General features: G+C 56.9%; 1 protein-coding gene across 3 annotated transcripts; it reads left to right on the top strand.

The window, feature by feature from the left end:
• Nucleotides 1-3,013: 3,013 nt before the first annotated feature.
• CORO6 (coronin 6) lies at nt 3,014-10,896 on the top strand. 3 transcript variants are annotated; one of them, XM_037162812.2, is made up of 12 exons: nt 3,014-3,388; nt 4,545-4,798; nt 6,191-6,313; nt 6,769-6,898; nt 6,994-7,175; nt 7,765-7,884; nt 8,294-8,413; nt 8,856-8,960; nt 9,051-9,196; nt 9,556-9,613; nt 9,708-9,938; nt 10,027-10,896. In XM_037162812.2, the coding sequence occupies exons 2-12, from the start codon at nt 4,601-4,603 to the stop codon at nt 10,150-10,152; spliced, it is 1,539 nt and encodes a 512-aa protein (XP_037018707.2). In that variant the 5' UTR covers nt 3,014-3,388; nt 4,545-4,600; the 3' UTR covers nt 10,153-10,896. The 3 variants fall into 3 exon arrangements, with proteins under 3 accessions (XP_037018707.2, XP_037018709.2, XP_037018708.2); XM_037162814.2 differs by lacking the exon at nt 7,765-7,884 and having other exon boundaries at nt 3,018-3,388; XM_037162813.2 differs by lacking the exon at nt 7,765-7,884 and having other exon boundaries at nt 3,018-3,388; nt 10,024-10,896.
• Nucleotides 10,897-10,908: the final 12 nt, after the last annotated feature.

Genomic DNA, 10,908 nt, shown 5'->3' with positions numbered 1-10,908 from the left:
CAATGAGAAAATCATTTATAACCGTTGCCATGCAGTTTCAGTTAAGTGCTGAGAGTGGAGGTCAGGTTTTAGGGGGTTGAGAAGAGAAGCTAAGAGGAGTGGGAGAGGAAATCTAAAAGAGCCAACTGTTCACATGTGTAAAGTCATTTGGTTTCGGTAGATCAGAAGTCTGTTTCATGTGAATTATGTTTTAATGAGCTCCATATACTCCTGCTTTGGGCCCACATGTATAACCCCTGTTCATGTGCAGTTTTAGGATTTAAAACATCGGTTTTTTTGTGCTTTTAATTATTAAAATGGTTTCTAGCTATTATTTTTTAACCTCTCCCCAAAATATCATATTGCTGCTGGCACTCATTCCTCTTGCTGAATTTCCTTTGTACCTCCAAAACTCAAACTCAAAGCTTGAACCATCTTTGACTTCCTCTTCTAACATAGTTAATGGCTTCTCAATTTTAATAGGACTTTTCGGTCACCCCACACATTTTTTCCTAACAATCATTTTTTTTTAATCTTGCTGGTACCCGGGACAGAGATAGCTGGTCTCATTATGATGATAGTTGCCTAAGGTTACTGCTCTTTTTTTCTCTTTTAAATAATAGTCTATCACAAAATCAAACATTGATTAGAAGAATTGTAACCAGGGGGTGGGGGGAGAATGACAGGGGAGTGTTCACTGGAATAAAGTCACACTTACACAGATGAGTAAGTTCCAGAGATCTTTTGCACAGCATAGTGCATGTCATTAACAAGAAGTTACCATGTACTTGAAATTTGTTAAGAAGGTAGATCTGTCCTGGCTGCTGTAGCTCAGTGGGTTGAGCGCGGGCCTGTGAACCAAAGGATCGAGGTTCGATTCCCAGTCAGGGCACATGCCTGGGTTGCAGGCCAGTTCCTGGACTTGTGTATCAGCACTTGTGAGATAAAGTGGCACACCTTGCAGGAGAAGCCGAAATGCGTGGTGCTGAAAAACATGGACCTAGATACCAGACTACTTAAGTAAGAATCTCAGCATCACTAACAGTTGAGCAATGGGTAAGCTACTTAACCTCTTTGTGCCTCAGTTTTCTCATCTGTAAAATAGGGATATTAATAATGCTCATCTTAGAAGATTGTTAGAATGGAATTAGTATGTGGAAAGCCCTTAGGACAGTGTCTTGCATGTAAGTGTGAGCTGTTGTTATTAAGGAGCAACTGAGTCACTTAGGTCTTTGCCTCCTAATTTTGTTCCTGGAATCTTTTTTTTTTTTTAAGAGAGAGGGGAAGGGAAGGAGAAAGGAGAGAGACATCAATGTGCGAGATATATCAATCAGTTGCCTCCTGTGCGCCTCCAACTGGGGACGTGGCCTGTAACTCAGGCATGTGCCCTGAGTGGGAATCAAACCAGTGACCTTTTGGTTCACAGGCTGGTGCTCAATCCAGTGAGCCACACCAACCAGAACCTGGAATCTTTGGATAGATGGGAGACTTCTCATCTACCCTCATGACTTCCCTCCATTACATGAATTATTTCTGGAGCACCTATAACAGTTCTGATTCTATTCCTCTACAAGCCACTGAGTACTTGTGTTACTGTTGGTGTTTAACTAGATATTGACAAAGGAAAGAGAGCAAAGAGAACTAGACTCTGAGCTTAATAAAATGGGAAGCAGAAGCCTGTTTGATTCACCAGGAAACTACAGCTTCACACCCCAGGGGACCACAGCATTATGCTCCACCAAGGGAATTAACACTCCTTCCTCCCCCACCTTCCAGTATCAGATTGTTGAGGGGTACTAGAGAAGGTGCTGGACCATAGAGGACTGTCAGTCTATCCAGGAGGTGTAAACCTATCCAAGCCCATGAAAGTTTGGAAAGTTGATTGGTTCTTTTGAGAAAGCACCTGGTCCATCCCCAAACCCAATCTCCTAGTCATAACCCCTGTGGAATAAAAAAAGCGCTCTCTCTCTCTTGTTCGTGACCTGCACTCACATGGCGCACACACCTGTTCTCTCCATGGCCTCTGGCCTCCAGGAGGGAGTCCAGCATTCGGACTGCAGCTGGAAACACGTGCTAAGCTAGCTTGATGCTGGACTGAACTGTACTTCAATATGGAGCGTAAAATCTGGGCCATGGCCTTCATCCTTGCCCTACGGAAGACGAGATTGGACTTTTTCATGGCAAGACAGGCCATCGGGAAGTCAGGAGGGGAACCCACTTACTAGTACATCATCAATAAACCCTACACACAGTGACATCCTCCCACGTGGTTCTCAGGAAATTCTTTTCCTTCAGATACTGCAAGAGACCCATGTCCACCTTCCACCGGTAGCACTTGGACTCTCCCCAAGAAACAAAGGAGCCTTCAAGGTTCCCACCATCTTCCCTCCCCTTTACTGAATGCTCTCTGGAAAGCCGTGTTCCGTTGATTCCCTCTTGTGCCCTGGAGAGTGGGAAGTCATAACTGGCTCCATGCTGCTGCCAACCGCCCCCGCCCCCACCCCCACCCCGGCCTTATGACCCAAAGAAACGGATGCAGGCAGAGGGCGGGCACCGGGTAGACTGCAGACACAGGGAAAAATTGTTCTTCACTGGCTGTATTTTGACCAGATTTTTCATCTCCTTAACCTTGGTCAATACTCAGATCCCTGGGTCCTGAGGGATTGGGATGAGGAGGGGTTTTTCCTGGAATAGAGGCTGGCACCCATTCAAACCAGGCCCAGAAGACTTTAGGAGTCAAGCTGGGCGTCTAAAATTTGATAGGCCAAAGACCTGTGCCAGCCGCTTCCCTTGAACTGTTGTTCCCAGTGGGTCAAGGCCCATCTTCCGGGACCTCTCCCCAAGAGTCTGGAGGTGCAGCCCCACAGCCGCGGCCCGGGACCGGGCTAAATTAGGAGTGCGACTGCAGCAGGAATGCAGCGCGAAGGCACCTGATCTTGCCTGGCTGCCAGCTCTGAGAGGAGCGCGCCCCCTCCTCGTCCGCTCTTCCCTCAGCGCCCAGCTCTGGCTGCGGGAACAAGGGCCTCCCCACCACACCTGGGCGGGGCTGATCGCGGGAAGGAGCGCCCGCACGCGCCATTACTTCTGATAGTTTTCCGAGGTCGGCCGACTCACTGCGGGGAGGCCGCAGCGCTCGACTTTCCCGCCGCGGGAGGGGGCGGGGCACCGCTGGTCCCGCCCTTGTCTGGGCGCCGCCTTCGCAGGTTGATGGCAGCAGCAGCTGGGACCGCAGGGGCGCAGGGCCTCGGAGAGCCGCAGGCAGCGCAGTCGAACACCCGGGCCCCAGAACGCCGCGGACCCCCGGAGAGGCAGTTCCGGCGCCCTGACGCCTACTTCAGCCCCGGCGCGCCCCCAGCCCCCTCCGCAGAGCTGTCGCAGCGCGAGCGCCCCTCTGCCCGCTCAGGACCAGGTACCCTCCCTACCCCCTGCCGCCACCGCCGACAGCGGAGCGGGCGGGGTCTCTTGAGGGGGCACAGGTCTGCACCCCTTCCCCCCAGCCGCTCAAATCGGTCCCCGGCAGGGCAGACTTGGTGTCTATATTTGGACGCACAGTGGCCCACACGCCCGCAGGGTGCAGACACCTCGTCTCACAAGAACACAGTGCTGGGACAGGAGGCCGGAGGAGGGTGCGGGGAGGCCAGGCCTTAGTTAGGCCCCGGGCTGCAGAAGAGGCTTGAAGGACATGGGGGTACCCGGGGCTCGGTAGAGGGCAGGAGTCAGTGGCTAGGGCTTTGGAAGAGCCCCTTGTGCCCCTAAAGAAGAGCACAGGACAGGCCCTGGCTGAAGAAAAGGCACCTCACCCTCCCCTCTCCGGCAGATCTGCCCCCCTCCCCCGGTGGAGCACCCCGCCCCAGGAGGGGTTAGCAGAATACAGGAGTCAGAGAAGCAGGATCTAAAGTATGTAGGCAAAAGCCAGAAGACCATGCTTAGGGCCTTTTGGAGAAGACAGTACAGAGAGAAGTGGAAGAAGAGAGATGATCCGCCTTATGCTATGCCCCCAAAACGACGGGAGGAAATTGATGGAAACAATAGCAGAAAGGACTCAGGTTAGCTGATGGGAGGAACTTCTTGGCAAAGTTTTAGAAAAAGGCAAAACCTCACCTGCCTGAATTATGCCAGAGAAGCAGGTCTTGGGGGGTAGCTGCAGTTCTAGCCGGCTTTGGGCCAAGATCTGAGGGTGAACAAGGTGCCTCTAGGAGATAGACCACCTCTGTGAAGAGATGCTTATCCAAAGCTGGCATTGGGAGGGCAGCTTGGCATTGAGGCTCCTCCCCAAACCATTTCAACTTCCAGAAAGGCTTTGGGCCCAGTGTCCCCTCAGTCTGGGTCTTGAAGAAGTCAGGCCCCACCCAAATCCTAGCTCCTTGCGTTAAGCAGCATTTCGTATGTGGCGTAAACTTTCCTGTGCTTTAATCACCTTGAAGAAATCTTCCTGCTTCTAGGACCAGATTATGTATCAATTTATATCCAACTCTTGGCCAGATAACCCTTCTCACTTGCCACCCTCCCCTCCCCCACCACCACCACCACACACGCACACTCTTCCTCCCTCCCACTGTTTACAGGACTAAGGAGCAGAGGCATTTCTGGGCACTGAGATCCTCCATCGAAGCCCCCAGCCATGAGCCGGCGTGTGGTTCGGCAGAGCAAGTTTCGCCATGTGTTTGGGCAGGCGGCAAAGGCTGACCAGGCCTATGAGGACATCCGTGTGTCCAAGGTCACGTGGGACAGCTCCTTCTGTGCTGTCAACCCCAAATTCCTGGCCATTATTGTGGAGGCTGGAGGCGGAGGTGCCTTCATTGTCCTGCCTCTGGCCAAGGTGAGGGATGAGGGGAGGAAGCTGGTGGGAGAACACTGGCTGTGGCCCCTGGGGAGTCCGGGCAGCAGCCTCTGTTCTCACCCAGTTCCATTCCTCTGCCAGGAGGGCTGTGTCTGGGTTGGCTGCTGTCTGTTCCCCAAGCCCTCACAGACCCACTGGGAGGCCCCCTCACCCTTCCCAAAGCAGCAGCATCACAGTGGCTGTACCCACTCGCAGCCCAGCACCCTGTTCCCAGCAGGGACCAGGAGGGGTGTTGGAGACAGTTTGGAAGCAGTGCAATCAGAGTCTGGCCAGATTCTCTTCCTTGTCTCTCCTAATGCTACACCCTCTCACGTTTTGGGGAAGCTTTCTCCCTAGCCCAGGATGACCATTTGATTAAAGCACACCACATGGCCTCACACAGAGGGCAGTCAAGCTCTAATCTGTCCAGAGCCCCTGGACACCTTCCCCCCAAGGTTCTCACAGTAAGGTAGCATGAGAGCAAAGTTCATGGAGACGTGACAGATCAGGCCAGAGCCACCCCTACCCCAGGGATGGGGGCCAGGCAATGACTGCCACCTTTACTGAGTATCCTCAAGCCCCTCAGCCATCTCCACACCAAGCATAACCTTGACCTGGATTCTGCCCCTACACCTTGTTAGGGGAGGCCCCACAGGTGGCAGGAAGAGGCCTGACAATAGCCAGTGACTCACTGCAGGACAATGCAGACACCATCCAAGGACACCATCCTCAGGGCTCAAATTTCAGCTGGAGCCACCTCCTCCCCCAGTTACAACTGCCATTCCAGTGCCACGCAGCCACCTTCTCTCCTACAGTCTGGGCCAGTGCCAGCCCCTGCAAAAAGCCCCCACAAACAGCCCATAAAGACCAAAAATAGATGGGCCCCATGAGGTTGAGGGGTAACAGGCACCAGGACTGCCCGCTGCTTGTGGTTCCAAGGTGAACCAGTGACAGGTGGAGATCTGCCAAAAGTGGCTAGGAAAGGACTGTCAGATACTGCACTGTGTATTATCTCACCTTGACCTCTTCCACCAGGGGCTCCCCATTGACATCCCAACTGGGGGGAACAGGCTCAAGAACAGCCTCCTCCAAGTAGGTGCTTTGGAAGAGCACAGGACCAAGAGTTCAAGTCTTGGCTCTACCAGTATCTTGCAGTGGGTCCTCGGTTAAGCCATCTGACTTCTCTGTGCCTGATTCCCTGCAACTAAACAACTTCCGCTCTGTCTACCTTCAGTGAAGTACAGGAAGTAGGCTGGGTGGGAGTGGAAATGCAGAGAGGGGTCTGCAGAGAGAAAATAGATAATAGAGAATTGAGATGTAAACAGGGCCACTGCCTCCTCCCAAAAATCACACAGGAGAATGGCCCCACATCTCCCTCTCTGACCCCTCCAGACAGGGCGAGTGGATAAGAACTACCCACTGGTCACTGGGCACACTGCCCCTGTGCTGGACATTGACTGGTGCCCACACAATGACAATGTCATCGCCAGTGCCTCAGACGACACCACCATCATGGTAGGAGCCAGTTGGAAGCTGATGGGTAGTTGGGCGGGGGAAGCAGGGAGGGCTGCCTCACCTGTTCTGGGGAAGGTGGTAAGTGGGTGCTGGGTCCCAGGGCCCTGCCCTACCCAGCTCCCAGGCTATTTTTAGCCACATACCCACCCCCTCCCAGCATGCACTGCTTAGGACTAATTATAGCCATGGCCAGTTTGGGGCCTGAAGAGCAGGAGGGTAGTGTTCTGAAGTCTCCCTGATGGGGTGAGCAGGGAGGTCTCTGGAGAGCTGGCAGTGCCCCCTCCTGGCTCCCAGCTGCGTCTGACCCAGGCAGACACCATCACATCTTGCCATGCATTTGGCACCACTCAAGAAATCCAGTAGGATTGGAGGGTTGAGGAGGGGAAGTAAAGGAGGAGCAGAGGGACAAAATGGCTCCTCATCCCACCCATCCTCTGCCTTGTCCTCCTCCCCAGGTGTGGCAGATTCCAGACTATACCCCTATGCGCAACATCACAGAACCCATCATCACACTAGAAGGCCACTCGAAGCGTGTGGGCATCCTCTGCTGGCACCCCACTGCCCGGAATGTCCTGCTCAGTTCAGGTCTCGGGGCCTAGAGAGGGGTCCCTACCGTAGATCTGGGGATGGGGGTGGCAAAGGCAGGGCCCGGGGTGATGGTGCATGGCCACTCTGGGCAGGTAGTGACAATGTGATCATCATCTGGAACGTGGGCACTGGGGAGGCGCTCCTGAGCCTGGACGACATGCACCCGGACATCATCCACAGCGTGTGCTGGAACAGCAATGGTAGCCTGCTAGCCACCACCTGCAAGGACAAGACCCTGCGCATTATCGATCCCCGCAAGGGCCAGGTGGTGGCGGTGAGTGCCTGGCCTGCCCACTCCCCAACCCCTACCCCAGGGACCAACTGTCAGGCCCCTGCATCGGAAATCCTCTGAGCCCCTGGTCCCAGCTCTCACCTCCTCCACCCCGTCCGCAGCGACCAGTGCCCCCACCCACCACCACCCGCGTTGTCCGCAACCACAGCTCCCTGCCCTAAGTAAGCCGGGAGCCCCCACTCCTCTTCCCTCCCCATCTCAGGAGCTCCGAGGAGGGCTCCTCGATTTGTGATTGAGAAGGGGAAAAGCTGCAAACTATCCTCTCACTAGAACCTGCATGAAACCCGAGCTCCCGGACCCTTCTCCTCTCAGCCGGTACCCAGCCCTATCTTCCAGGGGCAGGGGCCTGACAGTGGCTTGCGGCCCGGCCCTTTCCGCCCTAGTTGACTCGCTGGGCTGGGGAAAGGCGCCAACCCTCTCGCATTGCTGGTCCCAGCTGGGTGCTCTGGGAGGGTGGCTGCACCTGCCTCCTCAGCCTCAGTGTAACGCGGGAGCGCGGGGCACCTGCATGTGTGTCTGCGCCCAGTGCGCACGGCCGAAGGGCCCTCTAACCTACTAACCCCGCGAGCAGGAGCGAGCCCGGCCTCACGAGGGCGCCCGCCCGCTGCGGGCCGTCTTCACTGCAGACGGGAAGCTACTCAGCACCGGCTTCAGCAGGATGAGTGAGCGGCAACTCGCGCTCTGGGACCCGGTAGGCCAGGCCGCGCTGGGCGCGTGCGCTCGCTACTTCGCTAGGTCAGCCCGGAGCGCTCTCCCAGGCGGTGGCCAGTGCCCAAGAGGGCTGAAACGGAGAGGGAAGTGCCCGTCTGGGAACAGCCTCGCTGCGTCCCCGGGAAACCAGCAGACATCCCCTGCTCTAGGGGTCAGCCTCCGAGGGCGCTGGAGGGCTCACCATCTGCTCAGAGATGCACGCCTCCTGCTCTCTCAGGGCCCGGATGCTCTGCAGGCCCGGAGCCAGCCAGGGCCCCCGGAAGCTGAGTACTTAGACTCCCTTTTGTCTCCCTCCCGTACCTAAGTTTGCAAGCTGGTTGCTCGGCCCCCCCGGATCCCCAGAGCAGACAGCTGGGTGACACCTCTCCCTGTTTCCCCCCTACCCCCAGGAGAGGTTTGCTGCCCACGAGGGGATGAGGCCCATGCGGGCCGTCTTCACGCGCCAGGGTCATATCTTCACTACGGGCTTCACCCGCATGAGCCAGCGAGAGCTGGGCCTGTGGGACCCGGTAACGCAGCTGGAAGCTTGGGGTGTGTGCCCTGGGACTGGCATCACGGGAGAGGGGCCAGGCGCCCCCCACCCGCCGGGCATGCCCACCTGGACAGGGATGGGGACTGCTGCCCTCTTGGCAGCGCCTACCATCCCCACACCCACCCCTCTGCCCAGTTTTGCTGCGTCGCCTGAAGGAGCCCACACTGGCACCCCCACCTGGTGATGCCGAGTCCCTGGGGGTGGTTTGCGGTGACTGCATGCGGCAGCGACGCGAGGGGCACGCGTGCGGAGCACTGGGAGTGATGGGTCCAGGGGCGGGGCCTGCTGCTGGGTTCACCAGAACTGTGGTGGGAACGCATGAGGTTTGGGGAGGGCAGGAATCGTACTGGGGCTTCAGGGGATCCAGAAGCAGCACAGAACTCGGGACTGGACTGGTCACACCCCCTGTGCTCGGGCAGAACAACTTCGAGGAGCCGGTGGCACTGCAGGAAATGGACACTAGCAACGGGGTCCTACTGCCCTTCTACGACTCTGACTCCAGCATCATCTACCTCTGTGGCAAGGTGCTTCGAGGCTGGGAGGGGAGGACCGGGGGCCGGACAGATGTGGAGGGCCCCTTCCAGGGTGCGTTTCTGAACCAACTGGTTTTGCAGGGCGACAGCAGCATTCGGTACTTTGAGATTACCGACGAGCCACCTTTCGTGCACTACCTGAACACGTTCAGCAGCAAGGAGCCTCAGAGGGGCATGGGTTTCATGCCCAAACGGGGGCTGGACGTCAGCAAATGCGAGATCGCCCGGTCAGCACTCCCGCTTGCCTGCCTCTGTCCTCGCGTCCCCTCTGGGATCACACCGGGGTTTCCCCACTAGTGTGATCTTTGGGAAAGAGTGGGGAGGAAGGTGTCAAACAACCTTGCTTCCAGTGCCAGTGTCAGTCCCAGCGCTAACTAGCTCGACATTGTCTGAACTTCAGTTTCCTCATCTGTAAAATGATGATAAACACCCCAGCAGAGGTGTTTTACCAGCGGGACCAACAATGTGTTTTAAGTGCAGCGCCTGGTAGGCACTCCGCAAGTGTTGGCCTCAAACTGGTTGGTCCCAGGTAGAAGTTAAGGGAGCGGCAGCTTGCGGGGGTGCTGAACCCCACGCTCCTTTGTAGGTTCTACAAGTTGCACGAAAGAAAGTGTGAACCCATCGTCATGACTGTGCCCCGCAAGGTGAGGCGCCAGGAGGGGTTGGGCGAGGCTCCGAGGCGGGAGGGAGCGGGCACATCCTGCTGACACTCGCCCGCGCGTTCCCCTACCCCTGCAGTCAGACTTGTTCCAGGACGACCTATATCCAGATACTCCGGGTCCGGAGCCGGCCCTAGAAGCAGACGAATGGCTGTCGGGCCAGGACGCCGAACCTGTGCTCATCTCGCTGAGGGATGGTTACGTGCCCCCCAAGCACCGAGAGCTCCGAGTCACCAAGCCCAACATCTTGGACGCGCGCCCGCCCTCAGGCCCCCACCGCAGCCAGTCAGCCAGCGACAGCCCCTTGATGGTAAGATTCCGCCCGGCTCCACCCAGTCTCCTCGTCCCGAGCGCCCCCTACACCGACACCGCCTCTTCTGTCCTCTGCGCCCCAGCAGCAGCAGCACACTCTCGAGAGACTGCTGGAGGAGATCAAGGCCCTTCGAGAGCAGGTGCAGGCCCAGGATCAGCGCATCACGGCCCTGGAGAACATGCTGTGCGAGCTGGTGGATGGCACGGACTAGCGCTCCGGGGACAGCACCGAGCCCGGAGGTGCAGGCTGGGCCGGCTGCCTGGACTCAGCTGGCCCAGGGTTTTGGTCTGGAACTCGGGACCCCACGTCTCTGGGCTGGGGACGGGGCTGGGAATGGAACTCCCCCACACACACACACACACCCCAGGAGGCCTAGAGAAATGGACCGTCTCACAGACGTGCATCGCGGGGCTGTGCGCCTCGCCCAGAACTCAGCAGGAACTGACCTTGCGAGGCTGGGGCGACAGGACCTCAGCAATGGTGGCGCACGGTGAGACGGTGTCCCCCTCTGTTTCTAGTTCAGGGCAGAGGACCTACTTAGTGAGTAGCGGTATGCTTGGGGATATTTGGAGAACTTGGACTTGACCTCAAAAGGGTGACGATTCGTTGGGTGTCCCCCAGACTGGCTGGGGGAGATTACAGCGCTACTCCCTCTAATCAGCGCACTTGACTGCACCAACATGAGTGGTAAACCGAACAGGCATCACCCCAGGTCTACACATAAAACCCTGTGACTGTAGAGCTGGCCCCCCGGCCACGCCCAGCAGAGGGGTTTCTTCCCACCTGCAGGTGAGAGGGCAGCTTCCTCCTGGCACTTCTGAAGGACATCTGACAGAACTGGCCTGAGGGAGCAGGTTCACCATATCCCCCCACCCCACCCCCAGTCCTCTGCCGTGGCCTTGACTCTAGGAGGAAAACAAGACATAACTGAATGAAACTGTTTACTAAGCGCTCAGTCTGTGCCTCC

Source organism: Artibeus jamaicensis, unplaced genomic scaffold (assembly GCF_021234435.1).
Source record: "Artibeus jamaicensis isolate MK-2021 breed Jamaican fruit bat unplaced genomic scaffold, CSHL_Jam_final contig_2790, whole genome shotgun sequence".
Lineage (NCBI taxonomy): Eukaryota > Metazoa > Chordata > Mammalia > Chiroptera > Phyllostomidae > Artibeus > Artibeus jamaicensis.
The sequence above is the reverse complement of the archived record's forward strand: the minus strand, read 5'-3'. Positions and strand labels throughout refer to the sequence as shown.